General features: G+C 36.0%; 1 protein-coding gene across 6 annotated transcripts in view; it reads right to left on the reverse strand.

The window, feature by feature from the left end:
• SMARCA1 (SWI/SNF related, matrix associated, actin dependent regulator of chromatin, subfamily a, member 1) overlaps positions 1–27,785 on the reverse strand; it is a 71,627-nt gene that overhangs the window by 20,695 nt on the left and 23,147 nt on the right. For 4 of the 6 annotated variants that reach the window (XM_045473256.1, XM_045473260.1, XM_045473259.1 and 1 more), the window contains exons 11-20: positions 26,424–26,650; positions 25,336–25,457; positions 22,979–23,014; positions 21,915–22,067; positions 19,496–19,628; positions 18,582–18,730; positions 17,699–17,818; positions 10,964–11,074; positions 10,588–10,701; positions 634–756 (exon numbers count right to left, since the gene is read on the reverse strand). In XM_045473256.1, coding sequence (XP_045329212.1) covers positions 634–756; positions 10,588–10,701; positions 10,964–11,074; positions 17,699–17,818; positions 18,582–18,730; positions 19,496–19,628; positions 21,915–22,067; positions 22,979–23,014; positions 25,336–25,457; positions 26,424–26,650 — 1,288 coding nt within the window. The remainder of the gene's footprint in view (positions 1–633; positions 757–10,587; positions 10,702–10,963; positions 11,075–17,698; positions 17,819–18,581; positions 18,731–19,495; positions 19,629–21,914; positions 22,068–22,978; positions 23,015–25,335; positions 25,458–26,423; positions 26,651–27,785) is intronic. The other 2 variants (XM_045473257.1, XM_045473261.1) reach the window with 1 other exon arrangement.

The following is a 27,785-nucleotide window of genomic DNA, read 5'->3' on the forward strand; positions in this document are numbered from 1 at the left end:
CACTGTAACTTTTTTTATTTTCTACAGATTATTTGTGTATTACTTCTATACTCATAAAACTCATTAAACCAACAATGACCAGAAAGCATTAATATTTTGTTCAAATGAAAATGTTCCCTATTTAATAACTATTAGCTTTTAATTACACAATAATCACATTACAGGTTCAGAAATCTCTCATTGTTATATGAAAGTCCTTTCCAAGAAAGGATAAAAAGCATTTTGAGAATTACAAAATTATTCTAATAAAATATTAGTAGAGTACAATTTCAGAGGACAGTTCACAAAAATGAAATAAATTTAAACTTTGAAGAATATGCTCGTAATTACTGTCTACCAAGCTTCGTATGTGTATTAACTGAGTTTAGTATAATTGCTAAAATATGTCTTCTTAGTAATAACTGACACTTATATTTTGCATTTATGTATTCTCTAGCATTTCCAAATGCATGTATTCTACAAATGGGATAAAAAAAAAAGAGGAATATCTTATCTAAATGTATGTTTACAAAATAGCCCTGAGTGTTGCTGATGTGTCTAATCAGCCCATACAATAAAAGGTAAATGTGATCTGTTTTTTTTCTTTTTCTACTGGTTAATGAAGAAGCACTTCAGCCACTTAAAATATTTTACTTGTGTGAGAAGTTTTTCTTTTTCTTCAGTCTCTTCTGGTGTAAGAGGTTCAGCTCCATCAATCTTTTTTTGCTCCTCTCTTTGAGCCACAGCTGGATTGGGGATATCAGGATTCCTTGGGACCTATAAATCAAGAGATGAATTTTAATCAAACTGTTGAGAAAAATTAATTAAGGGTATATATATACGTATCAATCTTAGAGTTATTTCAACAGTAAACAATATAAAGCCATACCAGAATGATACGGGATCCTCTCCACGTTCTTACTACAATGCTATTACCAAAATAAAAACCATTTTTAAATGTGCCATGTGGTATTTTAGAGTTAAGCCCACAGCTAAATGCCACATTATATTCTAGATTTATTTATAACTGTGGAACAAAATACATCCTTGTAATATTGTAATATATGGTGGTAACAATAATACCATTATGCCAACACTAACATTATACAATAAAATTTCAAGCCCAGAAGAAACAAAAAGTTTGGCAGTACAAAAAGAACTCATACACACCTGGCAATATAGACCAGGGTAGAGAAGTGCAATGCACTCAATGCTCTGATCACTTCAAAATGCAAAAAGAAAGGAATGATTTTACTGCCTGCCAGGGCATGGAAAGGGAGAGCAACTTCACATAAAATGCCAAGACTGGAAGAAGTGACAGGATAATGAAGAACCCAAACTCTACACTCTACATATATAGAGAATATATGTAAGAGGGAAAGGGTGGCTGAGTATGTGAACAACTGTGATGCAATCAGCAGTCAAGAGAAAAAGATAAAGTAGCAGTGACCAACAGAAATTCTAGTGTTTAGGATACAGAGTTACAGATAAACTGACAACTAAGAAGAGAGTTCAAGTCCAAAAGAGTGGGGACAGAAGCTCAGCTCTCCAAGGAAACAAGCAATCAGCCAGGCACCTGTATCTCAAAACCGCAGCCCCTATATCCAGTGTGTCACAGTGAACACAACCAGTACAGCTCAGCAGTTTGCAGCAGCATTCACTGTATGGATTGACAAACTAAGTCACTCAGCCCAAAGCCTCACACCATTTCTATGTGCACCTGCAGTAACATAAGTAACATAAGAGGGCAAGTACCTAACATGTGTACTGCATTTTATAGTATTCCATTAAACATGAAAAGAAAAGGGTTGGGGCACCTGGGTGGCTCAGTCAGTTAAACGTCCAACTCTGGCTTGGGTAATGATCTTGAGGTCCTGGAGTTCGAGCCCCACATCGGGCTCTCTGCTGTCAGCACACAGCCCATTTCAGATTCTCTGTCCTTCTCTCTCTGTCCCTCCCCCACTCATGCTCTCTCTCTTAAAAATAAATACAAAAAATTTTTTTTAATTAAAAAAAAACAGGCTGACACTAAGCCTTCCACTGTTTGATATGCACACCTATCATAAACAACTCATTCCCTATGGTTTTACTACAATGTAATTATGATACACATCAGAGTACATTTTTCTAATTGTTGTACATATTTCATAGAGTTTGAAACCATAGTGTAACTTGAAAATAAATATTTTTTAATTTATTTTTTGAGAGAGAGTGAGTGAGCCAGTAAGCGTGAGCCAGGGAGGGGCAGAGAGTGGTGGGGGGGAGACAGAGGATCAGAAGCAGGTTCTGCGTTGACAACAGTGAACCTGATGCAGGGCTCAAATTCACAAACCATGAGATCATGACTTGAGCCGAAGTCAGACACTCAACAATAATTTTTAATATTTTCATAATAATTTTTAAATTATTGTATCCAGTAGTTTTTTAAATGTAAACCCTACTAATTTTAAAAGAATTACTGAAAAAACAGGTTCATTTGCAATCATCAGTACCAGACAATCAAATTAGTAAGTACAGACTAAATGTCTATTATGTCTGTAGCACCATGACAGGTATTCACTGGAATATAAAATCAGTGGACATGGTCCTTGCCTACAGGAAGCCTCACAACCCAGTTGTGGAATTTTGAACTCTAAGGATTTGGGGAGCTGAAGAAGAGGCAAACAATATTTGAGGCTGGAACACTAGGAGCAAAACCAGTAAAAGCAATGCCAGGAAGGATCATACAGGGTTTATGTTGAAAAGGGGTAAGAAACAAGGCCAGGTGGAGAGAGATTTACAAGACTTTTAAACTACACAGTACACAACAGCAAGCCACTGGAGATTTTTCAATAGGAGACTAAAGTGTCAAAACGTGTTTTCACTTGGAAGCTTTGTGCTGGATGCACTGAAGTGTGGAAACGGCAAGAAAACCAGCTAAACAGCCATAATCTAGAAATGAGGTATGATCACCTGGCCTAAGATGGTTACAAATGTAAATGGAAAACGTATAAATTAAAAATGAAATGCAGGCCAATGACAAGCATGACTAAAATAACTTTTATCAAAAAATATATATATAAAATAATTTTTCAATAGCTAAATTCAATTTTTAAATTACAGGCGCACCACCAATTCCATTCCTAACATATCTATCTATACAAAGGCTTTTACAAAGGGGTGCCTGGGTGGCTCAGTCAGTTGAGTGTCTGACTCTTGATTTTGGCTCAAGTCATGATCTCATGGTTCGTGGTTTTGAGCCACATCAGGCTCCGCAGCAGAGCCTGCTTGGGATTCTCTCTCTCTCCCTCTCTCTCTACCCATTCTGCACTCTCTCAAAATAAATAAATAAACTTAAAAAAAAATACTTTTGCAAAAATGTTCATAGCTTTACTGCCAACAGCCAAAAGCCAGAAAACAGCCCAAATGTCCATCAACATGAGAACAGATAAGCAAACTGGTATATCCTTACAATGGGATAGTATTTAGCAGTAAAAAGGAATGAGCCACCAAGAATGGGACATGAATGAATCTCAAAAACATTATGTTAAGAGAAAAACACCTTACACATAACACATGATTACATTAATGTGAAATTCTAGAGTAAATAACTAATCTATGGAGGAAACTACTATCAGAACGGTGGTTGTCTCTGGGGAGTGAGTATAGAGATTGACTGGGAAGAGGCACTTTCTGGGGTGACGGTAATATGCTATATCTCCATAGGGGTTTAGTTCTGCAAATATACGTTTGTCAAAATACAATGAATGAAACCCTTAAGATTTATACATTTCATTGTATGCTAATTTTACCTTGAAAAAAGTATCAAATAAATATTGAACACTGGCTAATAATATGCACGTTGAAGTGTTTCTGAGTGAAATATACTTAGGTCTGCAACTCTGAAATGCATAAAAAATAAGCTGGATATCCATTTGCTAGAAGGCTGGAGAAACGGACAAATAGGTGATAAAGCCAATATAGTAAGATATAAATTGAAGAATATATGTGGTGTGTATGTAGATGTTCACTATACAATCATTTCAATATTTTTATATGGTTAAAATTTTTACATAACAAAATGTTTGGAAAAAATTACAGACAGAGCTTTAAAAAGTTTAATAGACCTGGGGTGCCTGGTGGCTCAGTCGGTTAAACATCCAACTTTGGCTCAGGTCATGATCTCACGGTTCATGAGTTCAAAGCCCGCATCGGGCTCTGTGCTGACAGCTCAGAGTGTGGAGCCTGCTTCAGATTCTGTGTCTCCCTCTTTCTCTGCTCCTCCCCTGCTTGCACTCTCTCTCTCAAAAATGAATAAACATTAAAAACATTTTTTTAAAAAAAAGTTTAATAGACCCTTGGTGATATATGAAATTACTGTGACTTTAAGTTTTAATTTTAACTGAGAAAAACTTATTTAATCTTAAGATATTTCTCTATGAAATAGCTTCAAAATCTCCATGTCCAAGAAACCATTTTAACAAAGTACATATTTTATAAATATCTAATTTTATGCCAGAAAATGGAAATACACCTGGAAACATACCTGCACAAAATAAACTGCTCATTCCTATGCAGATATGCCCAATACTAAAAATTTCCCCCTTGAATTTTAACAAAAGCAAAATCATAATACTATATTACACCATTAGATTTTAGGCTCCTTGGCAGACTACTTTTTCCACATCTACTGCTAATATTTTCAGTGCAGCAAAACTTTAGAAGGACTTCATCTGTGTTATGTTTACTATTTTAATTAAAATACCTAACCGCTAAAATTTCTAGTATTAGAAATTACTCAAAATGCCTACATTCCCATATCTCTTCCTATAATATTCATTTTTAAAAGGTATTTATTTTTTCATTTGTCATATTTGAAGCTGGAGAAAGCTGTAGAACATTCTAACATTTATCTTCAATAAAAAATTCGTTAGGGACAGATACAGACATTTGACAAATGGAGAAAGTTCTATAATCTCCGTGAGTTTTGTACATATTTTATAAATATGTTCTTATCAGCATTAAACTTCCTGGAGTGATTTCAAAGTGCTATATAAGAATTAAGTAAGTAAATCATAGAGATACCTACACACTACCTGAAATATTCATACTGTATGTCTTACTGATGGCCCTCCCCCCAGTAACACTTAACACAGCCACAATAAACTAAAAGTTATCTTTCGAGAGGAAACATCTCCATTATTACTTGGATTTCTAGTCAGACATTAAGGAATGTGCAACTAAGAGCTGTGTTCCATTGAAAAGTGAAAAAAAAATTGGTCATGGTCAGAATGAGTTTTAGGAAGCCTTTCATAGAAATATGGAACAATGAATTAAATGCAGTGGCACACAAAGTCATGTAGTGACCTGAAATCAGCACATGGTACTGTCCTGCCACTGCAAACAGCTGGCTCACGATGGCACATTACCAAAACTCACAGATATTATAGAACTTTCTCCATTTGTCAAGTGTCTGTATCTGTCCCTAAAGAATATTTTATTGAAGATAAATGTTAGAATGTTCTACAGCTTCCTCCAGCTTCAAATATGGCACAGGTCTTTCACACCAGATCTTAGACTCAATGGGACTTACAGATCCTCCGTTTTTTTTTTTAATTCTGCAATCGAAATTTCAATGAAGTCATCCTCTTCCAATAGAAAGATTTCAGGGAACAAGTGATTAAACACACTGAGTAACTCATTTAAGTTGCAAGGGCAGTAAAGCTTCTGAATGTGTCTAACTTGCAATAAGGTCAAAGCTAAGACAGCAGGGAGAATTGGCACATGATGCACTGCTATCCAACAAGTGGTTAGGGCAAAACAAACAAAACTTCTCAGGTTCAAATAAAATAAAACACTTTAATTCCAGATGTTATCATGAGCAATATTGTTGTGACCTTGTTGTGCTGAGTATCAGGGGGAAAAACAAAATAAAATTAAAAATGCAAATAGGCAGGCTCGGGAGAAAAAATGTTCTTTACTAAGTGCTTCAAAAGTACAGAGTCCCCAACTAGACCCACCCAAAATCACTACAGAATAAGACTATGGGGGCTCAAAATGGACAAAACAGTACCGTGCACCACAATACCCCCAGCTATAAGACAACACCTCTCTCCCCAACAACCCTTTAAGCAGAAAGGGGGCAAGAGTCCTTTTTAAGAACTTAACTATGCTTCGAGAATACCCGGTAGTTTCACTGTAGCAGTTGTGTTCAACTGAGAATAAACCATTGCTCCATTCACTTTATGGCTCTAGTGAGTTTTCTGTAGCTATAGGGGGAAAAATGTTAGATACCTCTGAGAAGATATGTATAACCGTTATTAATATCACATGGTCCTGGGAAAAAAAAAAACTTTTGCAGAGGACTAGCATGCCATGCTCCTCTGCCTATAGTCTCAACTCCAACACGACACCCACCCAATTGAAGCACACACCTTAGCTCAGATCTGCATCCCCTGGTAAAGAATGGAAGAGACAAGGTTCAGAAAGAGCCAACATCCAGAATGTACTCTTATTTGTGTTATAAATCCTCAACTAAATAAATATGCATATGGAGGATCAAGGCAAGCCTTAAGATGACACAAACACAATCCACGATGAGGCTGAAGAGAACACACAGCTAGTAGAGTGGTAGGAGATAAATTCTCCTTCCACCATCGCCACCATGCTCCAAGCTGCCATCATCTTCTCTCATCTTTTCACCCTTCAACAGCCGCCTGGCTGGTGTCCCTGGGTAAAGTCATCATTCTCTGTATGTAGCCAGGGTGATCTTTTAAAAAATGTAAATCTGATCATACTCCTCATCTTAAAAGTTGTTTAACCTAGGGCAAATTACTCAACCTCTATGTGCCTCGGTTTCCCCATCTGTAAAACAGAAATACAGTCTCAGGGCTGTTAGGAGGATAATGAGCCAATCTTCTTATTTTTAAATTTTTTTTAACGTTTATTCATTTTTGAGAGACAGAGAGAAACATAGCACGAGCGGGGGAGGGGCAGAGATAGCGGGAGACACAGAATCCGAAGCAGGCTCCAGGCTCTGAGCTGTCAGCACAGAGCCCGCCGAGGGGCCGAACCCACGAACCGTGACATTGCGACCTGAGCTGAAGTCGGACGCTTAATCGACTGATCCACCCAGGCATCCCGAGCTAATCTTTTTAAATAACTTAGAACAGAAAGCAACACAAGTAAGGACCAAATAGGTAACTGCTATTAGTATTTCACGACCCACTCACCCCTCCATCTTAAGAACGTCTCAATGGTTTTCCTTTGCTCTAAAGCTAAAGTTCAACTTAATTAATAGGACCTACAATTAATGTTCAGTTAATGACCCACTCCACAACTTCATCTCACCCCTCTCCCTCATCACTCCTTACCAACCCTGGTCTGCCTTCAGTTTCTGAAGGGGCAATCCTCCTTCCTACTGTAACACCTTTGTACCTATGGTTTCCCTGATGAGCTCTTCTCTCCCATACTTCATACTTTGGCTAATTCCTGTGCATCTCTCTGATCTTAACTTAATGACACTGCCTTAGGGACCAACTCCCTGATCTCCCAATCCACATTTGATACCCATATCATGTTCCCTTGCAGCACCCTCTGTAAGCACAGAAAACAACTAATGCCATTACTCTGTTGTATCAACTTAATATCCATCTCCTCCAATGAAACACAAGTTCCATGCACTGAGGGACCTTGTCTGTCTTATTCACTACTTTCTCATCACTGCACGGCATAGGACCTGGCACAGAGGAGTCCTCAGTAAATATGAATTAAATGAAAAACAGCCCTCCTTTCACTCATACTCCCTTCTCCTGTTACTTCTCTCTGGGAGGTGAGGAAGAGAAAACAGCAAGGTGCCATAGCGTGGATTCCATGCCATCTTCCCTTTCCTCATTCATCCCTGTCCTCCCTCCTTCCACCTGCCTGCTTCTTGTCACCCTCTGCAGCTGTCCCTTCATTCCTCTCTCTACTAAGGTTTCTCTCTCCTCCATCTCCTTCCAGTTGGCTACTACCCAAATATGATTGTAAGACCTCACCCCTAACCACAAACCGCCCGTAATGAAAGGCACTGCTTACATTAAAACCAGAGTTGTGGCGAGAATGTGGTGGGCACTGTACTATGACAGGGAAAAGAATTTCAGTATCTCCAAAGGAGCACGAATAGTTATATCCGCAGAGATGATTTTTTTCATTGCTGCTATTTGACTACCACTTGGCTTACCTCCCAAACAACATGTCACACCACTATAAACACAGTCCTTATTTAGGACTGCAAAGAGAAGCAGGGTTATGTCACATGCAGAAATAGCCCACAATGCCTGGGGGAAAGAGCATAGCATTTGAACAGTGAGAACTCAGGTTTGAGACCAGCACCCTTGGCAACTCTGTTAGCTATGTGAATTTGAACAAGTCTTTTAACCTCTCTGAACTTCAGTCTCCTCATGTCTTATATGGAGGAAATAACACCAATGTCACAGGACTGTTAGAAATCAGATGAAGTGTGTGATAAAGGATTTCATAAATTATAAAAGGCTCTATACAGATATTTGATTAATAACTGGGTCTAACATTTCAATTAATTTTCAAGTCTCACTGATAACAGTCCATAAAAGTAACAATATAACGATTAACATGTTTATAACTTTAGTGGGATAATATATATTTGTATATTTGTTCACCTCATGAAATATTACTAATCATTTTATTAATATACTATTTTCATTTTTATTTTGAATCATTAAAATAACATGTTATTATCACTATTTTTGAAATATTGGATAATTCTCCATTAATTTTACAGTTTCTTCTGGCATATTGCCATTTTCACTTTCTTTGAAACTGATTTTACTCCTGGTCTGAATGTTCAACCATGGTACTTTTAGTCTTTTACAACTTCCTAAGACAGATTTTATCCAGTCATGTTGATTCAATACATTCAAATTTAATCACATTTCCTAACCAGATTATAATTAACTACTTATATTCACCTTAAGTTTCTTGTTCCTGTTTATATATATTGAAATTTAGTACATAAATAGCAAGCAAACCTTTTTTGCTCCATTTCAAATGGTACTGCTCTCACTCTGGACAAACAGTAGAAATACTCTAGAAATTCACTCTACTTTCAAAATATAAATGAACTAAGCATCTTATCTACATGAAGCTGTTCTAGACACATTACAACTACTAATCAAAATAATTGGGTATAGTTCCACTTGTGATAAAGGTTCACAAAATAAATTAAAGCATAGCTTCCAATGCATGAAACAGAAAAGCTCATAAAACTACAATAGTGTTAATATTTTTTAAGTTTATTTATTTATTTTTGAGAAAGAGAAAGAGAAAGGAAGGGACAGAGAGAATCCCAAGCAGGCTCTACACCGACAGCACAGAGACCAACATGGGGCTGGAACTCACGAACCATGAGATCACGATCTTAGCCAAAATCCAGAGTTGGACACTTAACCGACTGAGCCACCCAGTCCCTAGTGTTAATATTTTTTATAATTTTGTTTATACTACTGAATTTTATACCTTGGTCATCCCTTTCCATTCACCAGAAAGTGAGTTTCAGCATATAGAAATAACCAGATATGCTTAATCTCTCAGTGTGAAAGCTTTAGGGTGACAAACATTTCACTCACTAAAAATGGGTTCCTATCTACTTAAAAATTAAGAGTTTTGATTTCCAAACTATCATTTTGTAAAGTTTTTTTAAATTTTTATTCATTTATTTTGAGAGAGAGAGTGAGTGGGGAGAGGAGCAGAGAGAGTGGGAGAGAAAGAATCCCAAGCAGGCTCCACGCTGTCAGCACAGAGCCAGAAGTGGAGCTCCATCTCATGACCTTGAGATTAAGACCTGAACCAAAATAGACACTTAACCAACTGAGCCACACAGGCACTCATCTAAAAGATCATTTTAAAATGTTAAAATTCATTATAATGTTTATTATTAGCTTTAACACCTACGTGGCAACAATCAATAACCACCAACAGTGCTTTCATCAACCCAAGAACAATAAATACAAAAGTATTATTTCTTGATCTTATTAAGGAAAATGATTTAAAAAAAACCTCCTGTCATCTATCATATATTCACTTCTAATTAAAGTTAATTGTTCGATTGTTCTTTCTACATAGTCTCTGACCAAACACTAGCATTATTAAAATAATGTTATTATCATTATTTTTGAAATGTTGGATAATTCTCCATTAATCCCATTTCAAATTCATCCTATTGGTGACTTGATAGTTTGATGCTTTACTTCTAGTTAAACCTCCTCTTTGGTTTTAAAAACACCACTATTTTGAATTATTCTGATGTTCTCTCACATTAAAATGGAATTCTTTCCAGTCTACTTTAACAGATTATATTAGTTTAGAAGATTAGATTATAGGGCTTCCTGGGTGGCTTAGTTAAGCATCTGAGTCTTAATTTTAGCACAGGTCATGATCTCACAGTTTGTGGGATCAAGCCCCACATCAGGCTTCACGCTTGCTGGAGCCTGCTTAAGATTTCCTCTCTCCCTCTTCCTCTACCCTTCCCCCACCTGCATGCATACACTCTCTCCTCAAAAAAATTATACTAATCTGAAAACTTTTAAAAATAATAAATACTTGAAAAATTACCTTATAGCCTATTGTCTTCCTGTAATAAAGAATTTCCTTTTCCAGGAGCTCAAACAAACGTGGTGGGAAAAACTGAAAATCCTGAACATTTGGCTGCTTTGGAGGTCGGGGAGCCTATGGGGGGAAATGCATTATACACATATTTGTTTTCAGTACATGAAGTGAACATACTTTTCTTTAACTATTTATTTAATATATAGAAAAATAAATATAATAAGTCCCTTTATATAAGGCTGGGCATACCAGCTACTTTTCTACATTGTTGTTATATTTTAAAGACTATAATTTCACACTAATATAAACCAATCAAAATCACAGACCATGTTACAGGAGAATTCTGCTGTAGAGCAAAACAACAGAGCTCATTCTTTTTTACCTTTGGAACCTTTGGCTCACTGACACGTAAAGCCTCTCTAAAGTAGGCATCCACTGCGTAGTTTGCTTTGCGTTCTCGTTTAGGAGGTTCGATCCATTCCACCATCCCAAGCTATACACAGTAAGAACAAGGAATTTAATTATTCCAAAATGTTTATAAAAAATCAAATACAGCAAAGTTGCACAAGCATGAGAAAACTAAAGCTATTAGGAAGAATCAAACTTGCTTTAGATGTCACAATTATGTATCCCAAGTTCCAAAACCTTGTACCATACAGGCCAAGTTCAGGTTCAAGGATGCTTATCTTTTTTCTTTTTTTTTGTAAATAAGTTTAATTCTTATTAAAAAAAAACCTAGTTCTTCCTTAGTAATTGGGAAGAATTTGCACAGATTAGTATTTTATGTTAAAATGAATACACAGTATCTAATACAGATGGAAGACTAACGTTGATTCTGGTGACTGTGTCAAGTGTATGAATTAGAAATAGCTGAATGGAGTATGATGAATATCAACACAACAGGCATGTGTCCCTTCAAATCAAGAGTTAAGTAAGGTCTTGGGGCACGTGGGTGGCTCAGTCAGTTGAGCATCCAACTTCAGCTCAGGTCATGATCTCACCAGCTCATGAGTTCGAGCCCCACATTGGGCTCAGTGCTGACAGCTCAGAGCCTGGAGCCTGCTTCAGATTCTGTCTCCATCTCTCACTCTCTCTGCCCCTTCCCCACTCGCACACTCTGTCTCTAACTCTGTCTCTGTCTCTCTCTCTCAAATGTAAATAAACAAATTTTTTAAAAAGATGTAAAATGAAGTAAGGTCTTAGTAAGACAGCTGTGGGAAAAGTCAGTGGAATCAGAAAGACCTGAATTTGAAACCAGGTTCTGCCACTTTACCAGTTGTAGAACTTGGGGAAGATTAATTTCTCCCTCTATGAAGTGAGAATAGTAATACCTAACTTTAGGATTAAATGTGACCATGTAAGTGAAGGTATTAAATAAACTGCCAGGAGGTAAATGTAAATTATTATTAAATATCCAAAGTTGGGTGAACAATGGTTAGGTTGCATTAAAAGACTTTACCCCAATATTAACTAGAAAATACAATTTAAAAGCCAATAGGCAAAACTGACAATCCAAAATTCTGGAGTCTCAAGAGACGGTTTTCCAGTTCAGATATTTTTTTTTTGGTTTCAGAGTGTCTATCCTAGTGCCTGTACACAAAAGAGGCCATTAATCTATAATTAATACCACTCTATTTGATTCTATCTGAGGGTTGAGTTCCAACCTTGGTATCCTATTTTAAGAATGGATGATAAACCAAGATGACTAAGATGGTCAGAGATCTACAAACTCTCAGTGTCCAGAGAAGGGAAGACTAAAGACAGACATAATGGTGGCATTCACATATGTAAAAGTCTATCAAATAGAAGAGAACACAGTTCTCTTTTGAGCCATAAGGTTAAAACCAATGGGGAAAGTAAACTGCTACTTGATATAATTTAACAAATATGTCGTAAGTACCTATTTTATTATTTACAAGTCAGCGTCATGGATACAAAGATGAATAAAATAATGTCTTCCATCAAGGAGCTTGTAAGTCAAATAAGAAGTGTTATGAGAAGCAAAAAACATAAAACAGTGAAATGAACTCTCCCAAGAGGAGTATGATTCCCAACATGACCACATGCAAATAGAGGCTGGATAACTGTCCTACATGCTCTAGATGGGATTTCTTAATTACAAAAAAGGTCGGACTAAATGACCTTTAAGTTATCTTTTAACTCTAAAAGCTTATGAAATACAGATAGTATAATGTAAGTTTACATAAAATAAAAATACCCAGTGAAATGAGTTTTGTTTTTTTCCCCTCAACTGAATTAATGCTAGAGGATAGTAACAGAAAAGATGTTTTATTAATAACCAATATGTTATTTGTCTCAATTGGGATGAAAATAAATCAATAATAATTTAAATTAACTTAATCAAAAGTAATGTACTGGCCATTTAACCCAAACTTATATGCAAGTCTAGGTATTCAAACTTGGAATAAGCATTAAGGGTCAATTCCCAAACTTTGAAAAACACCAAATGGTGCTGAATTAGTTTTAGATAAGTAAATTAATACAAACTAATTCAAGTTGATTTCTTCAGGATCAATGTCAGTCATTATGATTTAATTTACCGGACAGACATGGCTGTAAAGTAATGCAACTGGTTCAACAAATCATATATGAACATTTACCTCATTATATAATTCCCATGATTTATGTACAAACAACATTCTTCTATGTTTTCAATTCTCTTCAAAGGATAATATTAACCTATTTTTTGAACCTATCTAGAAAATATGAAAAGCCAGAAATAAAAGGTAATCTCAAGTCAGAATATTTTTAAAAATCTTATTTGGCCATTCAATTATAAAAACACAAGTCATCATAATTATTACTAAAATTTCTCTATATGTGTGCATTACTTTGCTAGAAATGGAAGCACAGGAAAACCTGATATATTAGAAAGACAAATATTTTACTAAGTCTAATTTTACTCTAAGAATGTAGATATGAAGATCCACTGATATTTAGACTTTTCGCTGTTTAATATTTTTCCACTTTATAAAATACTCTTATTACCAATAAGCCCATGGAAATAACTGTAAAATTTACAAAATTCATACCACACAATGAGATATGGAAAACAATTTCTACCTTATGCATGCAAGCCATCACGTTCATCTCATCAGAATAAAACGTAAACAGTCTAAACTAAGATTACAGATAGAACCACCAAATAGATGTAAGTGAAGACACTAAAAACTACCAGAAATAACGATAGCAACAGAGCATTATCAGCATACTAGTTGCAATGCAAACTAAAATGGCTCACCTCTCATTCTTCAGTAAAATCAATATCCAAAATAAGCTTTCTTATTTTAACAAAATTCATTTCTGTGAGTTAAAAATATAACAGCCTTATGGAACAATTTCAGCAAACAAAATGATAAAATTATATTATAACTCAGAAAGTGAAATAAATATCCATGAGTCCATGCTGATATAAATAACTGAGTATATAAATAAATGGGAAGGGACAGGTCTTCCTTACAGAAAACTCTCCACTAATAAGTGTGGGAGGAATGAAAGGAAAACAAAATTACTATTAGGCAAACACCACAATAATAACTATTGCAGGCAAACTCCAATACATGCTTAAATCAATGGGTATGTTTGAGTATATTCCCCAAGATATTTATCAAGTACAAAGGGAAAATGGTAACTCTACAGTGAAGAAACCCAGAAGACACCACCTCAACTAAGTGATCAAGGTTAACAGTCCCTACAATACAACACAGCAACATCTTATATTCCCTGGTAAGATGTACTGAGGACATAACATCTCTTCCATGGCATTCTTGCCAAAAAATATATAATCCAATCATGAGATAATGTCAGACAAACCCAAAATGAGAGACAAACTACAAAATAACTGACCAATACTCTTCAAAATGGTAAAAACTGGGAAAGACAAAGAAATACTGAGAACACAGATTAAAAGAGCCTAAAAATATCAGCAAAAAAATGCAATCTGGGTCAACAGAATGAGAAGACAGGCTCAGAATGACAGAAAATATTTGCAAAACATAGCTTATAAATGACTATTATCCAAAATATACAAAAAACTCCTAAAATTCAACAATAAGAAAACAAACAACCTGATTTTAGGTGTTTTTTTAAGTAGGCTCCACACCGAGGATGAGGCTTGAACTCACAAACCCCAAGAACCAGAGTCACATGCTCTACTGACAGAGACAGTGAGGTGCCCCACAAACAACCTGATTTTAAAAATGGGCAAAGGGGGCATCTGGGTAGCTCAGTCAGTTGGGCGTCTGACTTCAGCTTGGGTCATGATTTCACCTTCCGTGAGTTCGAACCCCACATCTGGCTCTGTGCTGACAGCTCAGAGCCTGGAGCCTGCTTCTGAGTCTGTGTCTCCTCTCTCTCTGCTCCTCCCCTGCTCATACATTCTCTCTCTCAAAAATAAATAAACATTAAAAATTTTAAAATAAATAAATAAAAATAAAAATGGGCAAAGGATCTGAAAAGATGCCTTGCCAAAGAAGACATATAGATGGAAATAAGCAAATGCAAATAGGCTGAACATCTTCTGTCAGTGAAATACAAATGAGAACAATGAGATACTACTACACACCTGTTAGAATGGCCAAAATCCAGAACATTGACAATACCAAATGCTAGTGAGAATGTGGAGCAACAGGAACTCTCATTCACTGCTCATAGGAATGCAAGAAGAGTTGGCAGCTTCTTACAATACTAAACATAAACTTACCATGTACTCTAGCAACCATGCTCCTTGGTAACCACCCAAAGGAGTTAAACTCTCTGTCCATCCAAAAACCTGCACATGGGTTTTTATGAGAGCTTTATTCATAACTGCGAAAACTTGGAAGCAACCAGGGTGTCCTTCAGTAGGTGAATGAATAAATAAATTGTAATACATCCAGACAATGGAGTATTACTCAGCACTAAAAAGAAAAGAGCTATCAAGCCATGAAAAAAACAGAAGCCACCTTAAATGCATACTACTAAGTCAAAGAAGCCAATCTGAAAAGGCTACATACTCTAGGATTCCAACTATATAATATTCTGGAAAATGCAAAATTATGATGACAGTACAAAGATCAGTGGTTGCCAGAGGCTGTAGAGACAGAGAAATGAATAGGTAGTGTACCAAGGACTTTTAGGGCAGTGAAACTATTCTGCATGATACTCTAATGGTGGATACATGTCATCATACATTTATCCATACCCACAGAATGTATAACACCAATAGTGAACTCTAACATAAAAGATGGATTTTGGGGGCGCCTGGGTGGCGCAGTCGGTTAAGCGTCCGACTTCAGCCAGGTCACGATCTCGCGGTCCGTGAGTTCGAGCCCCGCGTCGGGCTCTGGGCTGATGGCTCAGAGCCTGGAGCCTGTTTCCGATTCTGTGTCTCCCTCTCTCTCTGCCCCTCCCCCGTTCATGCTCTGTCTCTCTCTGTCCCAAAAATAAATAAACGTTGAAAAAAAAAATTTAAAAAAAAGATGGACTTTGAATGATAATGATGTATCAGTGTCAGTTCAATTTTAACAAATATACCACTCTGATATGGGAAACTGGTAGTGCAGTAGGCTATGTTTGTTTGGGGCAGGGAGAATATGGGAACTCTTTGCATTTTCTGCTTGATTTTGCTGTGAATCTAAACTGCTCTTTAAGGCTTCAGGGGTGGCTGGGTGGCTCAGTCAGGTAAGCGTCCAACTTCGGCTCAGGTCATGATCTCATGGTTCATGGGTTCAAGCCCCACATTCGGCTCTTGGAGCCTCCTTTGGATTCTGTGTCTCCCTCTCTCTCACTGCCCCTCCCCTGCTTATGCTCTGTCTCTGTCTGTCTCCCTTTCTCAAAAATAAATAAACATTAAAATAAATTTTTTTAAATAAAGCTCCATTTTTAAAAATTGCAATGTTGAGACCCTGGATTGTATTTCCTAGAACAGAGAAAGAACATTAGGGAGAAAATGTGTTTATTTCCTGGACTTGACAATTGTACTATGATCATGTAAATTGTTAACACTAGGGGAAGCTGAGTGAAGGATACATGTGAACTCCATATTATTTTTTGTAATGAAGTCTAAAGTCATTTAAAATTTAAAAAAATTTAGGGGCACCTGGGTGGCTCACTCAGTCAAACATTTAACTTCAGTTCAGGTCATGCTCTCTCTCACAGTTCCTAGGTTCGAGCCCCACATCAGGCTCTGTGCTGATAGCTCAGAACTTGGAGCCTGCTTTGGATTCTGTGTCTCCCTCTCTCTGCCCCTCCCCTGCTCACACTCTTTCTCTCAAAAATAAATAAATATTTTTTAAAAATTTTAAGTTAAAAAAATTTAAAAATTTTTAGTTATGGGGCGCCTGGGTGGCTCAGTCTGTTGAGTGTCCGACTTCAGCTCAGGCCATGGTCTCCCGATTTGTGAGTTCAAGCCCCACATCAGGCTCTGTGCTAACAGCTCAGAGCCTGCAGCCTGCTTCAGATTCCGTGTCTCCTCCTCTCTCTGCCCCTCCCATGCACATGCTCTGTCTCTCTCGGTCTCTCAATAATAAATAAATGTTAAAAAATTTTTTTAATTTAGTTATAGCCATAATTTTAAACAAAGTAAGTAAAACTCCCACTTCCTCAAAGGACTCTTGTTGTCCATACAGTGCATTACTGTACCCTCAATTTGACAGGGGAGAAAAATGAGTACCCAAAGTCAATTAGTGACACAGTTGGGATTTCAGCTTCAGAATCCAGGAACTCAACCACAATCCTACACTGCTTCTCAAAAACAAGAGTAGCAGTAGCAACAGCAGCAAATACAATGATGAAGATTATGGTACTAATAATCTAGCAGAATATATTAAAAGATAACACTTGCATGAGATCTTCTGATTTACAGCAAATTTTACTCCATAGCAGAGCACTGTAAGAGTTAAGTGCCAGTGGTTATTTTATTTTATTATCATTTTAATTTTATTTATTTATTTAAGTAATCTCTACACCCAACACGAGGCTTGAACTCACAACCCCAAGACCAAGAGTCGCATACGCTTCTGACTGAGCCAGCGAGGCTCCCCTGCCAGTGTTTTTTAATAATGGTTATGGGGAGAAATGCTAATTTGAGAGTCTAATGGTTAAGGTAAAAGGTTACCTTCTGTTTTTCTCTATAATCTTCTCCTTCAAACTTGTACAAACTTTGTTCAGTGTCCATTCTAAAATTTCTCAGAGAAGATTCTCCCATTTTCTGCAAGCGTTCATTCATCTCTGCGGTCTAAAGTTCAATACATTGAAATTAGAAAATTATCACTGAACTGCTTATAAAAATCTGTGGACTCTCTTTTTAGAAGTCAGGTTTTGACATGAAATATCCAATCGGTTAATTTACAAGGTAAGAATACAATGCTAACATTAAGTGAATATAAATTTAACTTCAAGTATTTTAAATATTTAAATGGTTATTCAAGTATTCTCTATTAGGCTTTCTTTAAAATCTTTTATCACTGAAGATATAGTCACACTTTGATTTCAGTCTACTCTTACTTATATTTGAAATTATCCATAATTTTTAAAATAAAAGAGATAAATTCAACACAAAACTATAATAGTCTGAAACAGCTTATTAGACTTTAACAAATGATCCTTTAATATTTCATGAAATGTTCACAAGAGATTTTCATTCAATGCAATTTATCAGTAGATAATTTCTAATACAGTGCAAAAAAATGGGAGTTGTAAAAATGTGGTCCTGATAGATGTGATTAAAAATGAAATTTATTTGGCTTTTAAGTAAATATCAACATCATTTTCAATAAAAATAAGGTATAAGGTCACTCAATTTTAAACTCTATTTCTTAGTGTTTATCACCAAAAACTAAACTAAAAAACCCTAAACCACCTCTGGATATCAATCTACAAATCCTTAAAACAGGAATTATTTTAAACATGCATTTGAAATGATGAAAATACAAGAAGCATGCCGAAGTATGTTGATGTTAAAGCAATTCATCATGAAAACAAATGCCATTTTAACAAACCTTCTTTTCCCCTCTTTCTAGGAGAGTTGTAATATCTTCATCTGTCAGCTCACTTTCTTTAGAAGCAAAAACATGGGTGGCTCCATGACGTATCATTTGCAACATTTCCTCTTTTGCCAGCTTATTAGACTGTTGGTCAATGAGTCTTCCTAATAATAAAAGTTGTGTATTTTCAATTATATTCCAGAGAAAGCACAGCATCATAGTTCTAACCAGACACTACCACATTTAACCATAAGTCAAGCTTTATGAGAAAGAACAATTAGTGAACTTTAAAGTTATATTAATGAACAGCCCTACCAATTTTTCTTCTACCATACCTTCTATTTCAATAGAAGTTTTTCTGTAAAATTCTAATTTTTAAAAAAGGAAGAACTTCTAAGCTATGCCTCACTGACATTTTAATTGCTTCCAAAAATAGTAAATTATCCCATAATTTATTGGGATTTTGAGTGCAAAGCTATTTTGCATCTTTGTACTTCTGAAATTAAATTTCTTTATCTTAAAATGTGAGTCACACTGACAGATGTGACTCTAAAACTCAGAAGAACAGAAATATTTTTTCATGTTCAAACTTCATTTTTCAGATCAAAATTTCTTTCCACCAACAGGCACTCTCTAATACCTGCTTAAAATGTTTTAACCTAGACATTTTAACTGCTGCTTAATATCAGAATCTTCAGAAGACATGCCATTGGCATTCACCTAGAAGGTAGTGAGTTCAACTATCTACTCCATACATTACTGAATACAAGGCTTTAAATTAGAAAGATTTAAATTGGCACTTATTAAAAAAACTGACTTTTTTCCTCTAAATTTGCAAATTTTTGTCAACTTTAAAAGTAATCTCCTTTAAAGAAAATTGCATGTGTTTTTGCAAACAAACACCTAATTGAGTTTATATGTTTAAATACCTTGTTGTATAACAATTGAGTCAAGTCTCAGTTTTATCTCTGCTCTTTCTACAATCCTTTCTTCAACAGTGTTGTCAGTGATGAGACGGAACACACGTACTGGCTTCTTCTGACCAATACGATGTGCTCGATCCTAGTAGAAAGAATCCTAATGTAAGATATTGGGTATTCTGGATAAAATATATAGTATAGCCATCATATGCTATAAAATGCTGGATATAAAATTAGTTTCTGAGCTCTCTAGACCTGTCACTTTTTAAAGAAGGATGATGAGAGGTGGTGGTGACTCAGTCGGTTGAGTGTCTGACTCTTGATTTCAGCTCAAGTCATGATCTCACAGTTCATGGGATCAAGCCCCACACTGGGCTCCACACTGACAGCACGGAGCCTGCTTGGGATTCTCTCTCTCTCTCCCTCTCTCTCTGCCCTTTCTGTGCTCACTCTCTCTCTCAAAAGTAAATAAGCTTTAAAAAAGGAAGATGATGAATATTAAGAATATCTACAGATCACTGTGACCAAAAAAAATCTGCAAATATTATACTATACCATTAATGGAAAACTTCCAGAAAGACAACAGCCAAAGCACCTGTAAGATGAGGACTAGAGGGAGTTTATTAAATAAATTTACGCCACTAAATACAAACATCTTCCCCACTAGCAAGAAATTTTGTGAGGGGCAAAGTAATTATCAAGGGTTGCTGTGGTGGCAAAGTTAGCTTTCTCTCATCATCACGCAGTTCCTTCTGTTTATGGAGGCAATTTAGGGATGTAAAGGGTCATAAAAATTAATGGTATATCAAAATCCTTACTATATAATGGTCTAGAATTAGTCCTATGATTTATAGTTGGTAAAGGTGACAGATGGCAAGTACTGATTATATAAAAATAGCTAGGGAAGTGTCTTTAAAACACAGAAGCTGCTAGGGGTGCCTGGGTGGTTCAGTTGGTTAAGCGTCCGACTTCGGCTCAGGTCATGATCTCATGGTTCATGGGTTCGAGCTCCACATCAGGATCCGTGCTGATAGCTCAGAGCCTCGAGTCTGCTTCAGATTCTGTGTCTCCCTCTCACTCTGCCCCTCCCCCACTCGTGCTCTGTCTCTCTCTCTCTCTCTCTCTCAAAAGTAAACATTAAAAATATAAAAATAAAAATGTCCTGATGGTCAATATGTTTCAATTCTCTATTATAAAAAAAAAAAAGAAGGTGGTGGGTGCACTCCTGAGTTTTGGCCTCAAAAAATATAAATACAAATATATAAATACATTTTTAAAAAAGGAAGAACTTGGGGTGTCTGGGTGGCTCAGTCGGCTAAGCGTCCGACTTCAGCTCAGGTCATGATCTCGTGGCCAGTGAGTTCGAGCCCCGCATCGGGCTCTGTGCTGACAGCTCAGAGCCTGGAGCCTGTTTTGGATTCTGTGTCTCCCTGTCTCTCTGACCCACCCCGTTCATGCTCTATCTCTCTCTGTCTCAAAAATAAATAAACGTTATAAAAAAAATTTAATAAAAAAGGAAGAACTTCTAAGCTATGCCTCATTGACATGACTTTAATTGCTTCCAAAGAGAATAAATTATCCCATAATTTATTGGGATTTTGAGTGCATAGCTGTTTTGCATCTTTGTACTTCTGAAATTAAATTTCTTTATCTTAAAATGTGAGTCACACTGACAGATGTAGCTCTAATTTAGTAAATGACACCATGATGAAAAGGAAGAGAAATAGCTCCTTGAAAAATTTTTTAAAGAGTAGGATAGTTTAGTTTTGTTTGAGAAAGAGAGAAAGAGTGTGTGTGTGCACACATGCAAGCAGGAGAGAGGCAGAGGGAGACAGGGGCAGAGAATCTTAACCAGGTTCCAAGCTCATCACAGAGCCAGATGCTTAACCAAATGAGCCACCCAGGTGCCCCAAAAGGGTAGGATCGTTTCTAATGCTATCCTTAGGTAGCAAACATTTTCCTGGAATATATTCTTTTGTTACCTTTTTACCTCCTCACCTCAAATGTTTTATTACAAAAGGTAAAATCATATCTCTCCCAATTTCAGTGCTAAGGATTTTAATATATTTACATATTAAGCAGAATTAATACTGACAGATTGACTTTTTAACCCTTTTCATTAAGACGTACGTATATGTCCCCTTCAATATTCAGGAGTGGGAAAAAATATTACTGTTTCATGATAAAAGTCAAAATAAACACACAAATACTATCATTGGGTCTGGGGTATATGTGTGTTTGTTTTTGTTTCCTTTTTTGTTTTGCAACTGGCACAGCATCTTTTGTTTCCCAGGATAATCTATTTCAACATCTTGAAAACCTCCCAAAAAATAGTTACCCTTTTATCATTATTTATGTCTGTGCTGTATATATTAACAATAATATTCTGAGCTAAGATAAATGTCTGGCGTCATTGAAGATTACTAACCATAGCTTGTAGATCAACCTGTGGATTCCAGTCTGAATCATATAGTATAACCACATCAGCACTTGCCAAGTTAATTCCGAGACCCCCAGCTCTGGTACTCAGCATAAAGATGAATTTGCTACTATTAGGAACATTAAAGGCCTCTATTGCTTCCTTTTTTAAATTGACATAGGAGATGAAAGAAAAAGAGAGAAAAAATAACATTTTATTACCACAGTCCTTAAGAAAGAAACATTTTTAACATGCATATACAAAACCCCACTTTATACTATTCTTCCATCTCAAAAATATTAAAGCAAATGCCTATATATTGTACTTTGTGAATTACTGTAGAAAGTATATTACATAAAGTTCCTAATCTTTAGAAGCTTACATCAATAGAGACAAACTCAGAACAACTGCACAAAGTAATAAATATTTTATTTAAAGTAATAATAGTGAATATGTTTTAATTGAGAGCTGAAAAATATCTAGGAAGTAAAATGTCAGCTATCTCAACTTCATTCCCATTACTTTATATAGGATTAATAAGGAAGGTATAGTTTAGAAGATCAGCCAAGAGAGAAAAAGGTTCAGGATGCAAATGAGAGCAATGGATAAAGGGGAGGCTAAGTAGATTTATTTCCATATCATGAAAAGGGGTAAACAGGGAAGTAATGAGGAAATTCAGGAAGGTAATCCAGGGATATTTAGTAAAGAGTCTTAACAATTAATGGGATGCTAACATCTGAACTATATAAAGATCTCATACAAATTAATTAGAAAGAAAACACTAAGACCCCAATAGAAAAATGAGCAAAAAGAAAAAACAGACAACTCACAGAAGAACAAATACAAATGGCTAATAAATACAAAAATAATGTTCAATCTCACTAGTAAACAAATAAATGCAAATTAAAACATAATACCATTTTTTGAAGATTAAAAAAATGATAATACTCAATGTTGACGAGGGGGCGGTGAGACGGGCACTCTCATACATTGCTGCAGGGAGTGTAAATTGGTACAACCTTTCTGGAAAGCAATTTGGCAATATGCATCAAGAGTCTTAAAAATGTTCATACCCTTTGACCCAGTAATTCCACTTCTAGGAATTTATCCTAAGGAAATAATCAGAAATGTGCACAAAGATTTATGTATAAGGACTTTCACTTTAGCATTATTTATAATAGTGAAAAACTGGAAACAACCTAAATGATCAACAATTGGGGAATAGATCATTTATAGTACGTCCACTGGATATATATTATACTTAAATTATTTACAATAAATTTTATTACTGATATAGGAAAGTACAACATAATGCTAAGTAAAATGTTACCAAACTTCATATATAGTATATATAATTTAACAGCAATTACTTATATATGTTATATATACAAAAAGAGATTGGCCAGAAATACTTTTATTTTGCAAATTTCCTTCAGCAATCATATATTACTTTCATAATCAGAAAATACAGGAAGTTATATTTTTAATGAATGGAATGGCATGGTAAAAAGTTGCAGCAGAGGTGACACTCACTGCCGCAGTCCATATAGCATGTAGAGGGGGCAGTGTAGAAAGCAGCATGGTGTAGTGAGAGGCAATTTGGTGTAGAGGAAATAGCAAAAACCTGGTGTGAATCATTATCATTCATTACACATGTGTTTCTAAGCAAGCATTTAACCTCTCTGAGACAGTTTCAAGTGGAGAAAATTATACCAGAAAATTATACTTTACTGGAATGCTAGAAGAATTCAGTTGGAACTATACATTGCCTAGCTTCAAGTAGTTGCTTGACAAATGTTATATCCTTTCCCTATAACAGTGAGGAGGCCAATTAAGTAAAGGTTATAGGAAATGAGTCAGAGAATGACCAGAGTCTTAGCTAGCTGAATTTACCTGTACCACTGAAGGGCAAATCTGAGAACTACTGAAAAAGAACTGTTAACAGCTGGCAAATAACGAAAGTAATGAATCAAATATGGTCATTTCCTCCTTACTAGGGAAATAGATGAAATGATTATGTGGACAGCAGTATAATGGGAAAGGGGGGCATTTCCAAAAAAAAAAAAAAAACAGCTCTGCTTTGCTGTATCTAAAGTCTAACTACTATAGTTAGTAAACTACTAAAGTAAACTATTATAGATCAGGGATCAGTGTAAACTTTGAGACACCCATTATTTGCAAATGTTATCAATGGGTAGCAGGTTAACCCTGAATATTAAAAGAGCCTGTGTGTCTGCTATAGGCCCTATCCTATGCTATGAACCAAGCTTCAATAAGTAAGCACACAAGGGACAGTGTTCACTGAAGCTATGGAAGGAAAGAGACACGAACTAAGAGTCTTTGTAGCCTGAGATGGGGCCCTAAAGTTGAGGTAAAAGGCCTGTGTGCAATTTCCTGACAGTGTATCCTGCATGACACAGTTTAAAAACTATACTCACATCTATTATATCCAATGATCCTCACAACATTATCAGAAAAAAAGAAGCCTAGGTATTAACATTACCCTAATAATACAGTTAAAAATACTGAGGCTCAGAGAATTAAATAGCTTGCATATACTACAAAGTGGTGGAGTTGGTGTTAAAATTTAGGTCTTCTGAAACCAAGTTCAATGCATTTTCCACTATACCATGAAATCACAATCTTTGCCCAGAGCAGGAGAATAGACTTAAAAGAGAAGTCAAAGACATAGCCTTGAAGGACCACAGAAAAAAGAAGATAAATTAGCAAAGCCCTCCTCCCCCCAAGAAAGTGCTTTACATTAGACCCATGACATTCAGGAGGGATAATCTAAAGATCTGTTAATAATTCCTTTTGGGAATTCTTACAGGCTGAGAAAGATACTGGGTGCTAGTTAGCCTTCCTCACTAGCTAAGTGACTCATTCCTGTACACCAACCTTTTAGTATTCCAAGATCCAAATGCATGATAAGCACCTATACCTATGCTTATCCAATTTCAGTTTTACAAAATCTCTCTAACACTGAGATTATTCCCTTTACAAATTACTGTTTCATGAGTCTTTAGGGTTGCTAATAAACTAGAAAAATCTCAACTGTTAAACTCCAAAATGGCGAGGGTCTACTGTAGGAAGGAAATCAAGAAAAATAAGATACAGAATCAGAAGTTAAAAAGTAGGATGAGAAACAGTAATCAAAAGGTTAGAGATAGCAGTGGTTAGAGGAGGTAAGGGTATAATGGTACAGTGTCCTTTAGATAAGTAAGGATGTCTTTGACGATCTTGAAAAGGATGATTTGTGAAGAGTCAGTGTAATGGGAGCCAAACTGAAGATCTCAGACAGAGAGAGAGAGGTGTTAGTGAGAAATTCAATGCACCTAGCTTAAAAAAAAAAAGTCAAAGTTCAAAACTAGTGAATGATGAAAAATATGGATTAACTGAACTCTGAATTTGAAGTTTTTTTTCCCCTCACCTCTCTTTCTTCATGTGGGGTTTGTCCATCCAGTCGACAGTACTCATAACCACGCCACATACAATAATCCTCCAGAATGTCCAGCAAGCGAGTCATCTGGCTAAAAATGAGAACCCTTGAACCTAAAACATTTCCCCCCAAAGAGCAAGTTATTCAATTTGTGTAAAACTAATTTGAAACTTACAAAAATAAAAGTAAACATCACATGTAATAAAAATGCATAGTGCCTGAACACTCCACAAAACACACACATGCACACACACACAACCTTCAAGGAATGCTATACAGAATTATGCATTGCTGAGTTATGCATTTTTAAGGACTTCAAAACCCTCCACACATACTGAGATTATTTAAAGTCTTCCTTTATTCTGTCCCAAGGATGAGTGATGGTCCACACCACCTTTCACTAGAATACTGCAGTAGTCTCCCAACTAGTCTCCTGTTTCTCATCTGTCATCCTCAGTGGAACCCGCATACTGCTTCCAAGGTTCTCCTTCAAACATAGAAGTCTGATCGTGCCAGCTGACACAGCAAAATCTTCTAGGACAAACCCCCTCCTCACCTTCCAAGTGGTCCAAAGTCCTTAAAGCATGCTTAAAAGGCCTTCTATAATCTGGCCCATCCAACTTTCCAGATTCATCAACTACCACTGTACCCAAATACCATAAGCTCTGCATTCCCTATTTTCACACTGCTGTTTCATTGCCCTAGATAATGTTTCCCTTCCTTTTCCCCATGAGTTACTCCTACACATTCTCCAGTGCTTAACTTCAAATGTTGTCTTTATGAAGATTTCCCCAACTCCCAGTATCTCAACTTATTTATTATTTACTTATTACTTACTCCTAGCATCTCAACTTACAAATTGCAACTATTCCTCTTCACTACACTATGAGTTTCTCCAAGGCAAAGACTGTTGTCTTACACATCTTTGTATACCCAGCCCATAGGACAATTCCTAGCAAATAATAAGTACTCAACAATGTTTGCTGAATGAATGGATGATGAGTAAATACGCAAAATATTATTTATACACAAGTCACTAATACAGTCATTTCAAGTGAATGTATAGATTTGTAACTCACCCTGTTCTTTCAGTTTGGCCAAGAGTTTATCAAGAACTACCATTTTACCACTATTGCTGACAATGTGCTCATCAGTGGTATAAGGTGGGCCAGGTTCAGCACCATCAAACAGGTAAGGATGATTACAACACTTTCGAAGCTGCATCAGAATGTTTAAGAGTCGCATCTTGTCCATCTTGCCAGCAGAGTTTAACACATCAATATCCTTCATCAGGATTTTTGTATACCTAAAATTTTAAACTATAATTAATCATTGATTATTAGAAAGGTTTAATGGCATCAAGCAATATCCCTTTGGTGATCAGCATTGAGTCCTATTTAAATATAAACAACAGGTCTGACTTTGAGACTAAATCTGATCACTAAAATCAAGAAACTTTTGAACATTTTAACGTGTACATTGCCCATAAACCTGTTTCCTCCTGCTTTATCCATTGCTACAAATTGCCATTAGCTGATAAGTATTCAGATAACTGTATCTGATAATTAACTATTCAATAACTACAATATTTGCTGAAAGATGGCATCTAACTTTTACTTGTTTGAGCTTAAAACTATCACAATTTCTTATACCTATATTCATAAGGCATTTTTTTCGGATCTATAAATGTTTTTCATTATCTTTTGTTGACCTTTACCCAGATGAAAACAGACCTATTTATCCACCTGAACAGCAATTAATATTTAATTATAGTAACAGCCAACTTGCACTGAGTGAAAGTGCCAGGTATCATGGGAAGGGCTTTCTATAAATTATCTTGTTAAATCTTCACAACAACTCTGAGGTAGGTACTAGAATCACCCCCATTTTATGAATGGAAATTCAGGCAGCTATGAGAAGTGAAACAGCCTACTCAGGACCACAAAAAGGGACAAAGCTGGAGTTTGGTCTTTTGTTTGAATCTAGAGAAATATACTCTTCACCACTACCCTATACTGGTCTCAGTAGTAGAGAAGTCATTATACATTATAAGTGACCTGATTTTATTTATATAAGCAACATTTTGCTTCTTTAAGCAGCATTATGACATAAGCATATCTAATTTGTGATTCCTTGTGACTTCTCTTGTCAATTTCCTGCTTTGCTTGTACTTATCAAACCGATTCAGCTTCTATTTTTGTAATACCCACAATCGCTATTCTCATCCATCTTATTATTACTTATTATGGTTATTACTATTTTCACTGATGCAAAAAGCAAAAATAACAAACAAACGTGCAAGTGACATCAGCCTCTTTAACCCTGACATCAACTCATAAGCTAAGTATCATACCTGTTTTACAGAAGAGAAACTGAGGTTATAGAATTTGCCCAAGCTAAAAAGCTACTAAGAGACGAAGCACTGTATTCAAATACAGGTG

This window comes from Leopardus geoffroyi, chromosome X (genome assembly GCF_018350155.1).
Source record: "Leopardus geoffroyi isolate Oge1 chromosome X, O.geoffroyi_Oge1_pat1.0, whole genome shotgun sequence".
Lineage (NCBI taxonomy): Eukaryota > Metazoa > Chordata > Mammalia > Carnivora > Felidae > Leopardus > Leopardus geoffroyi.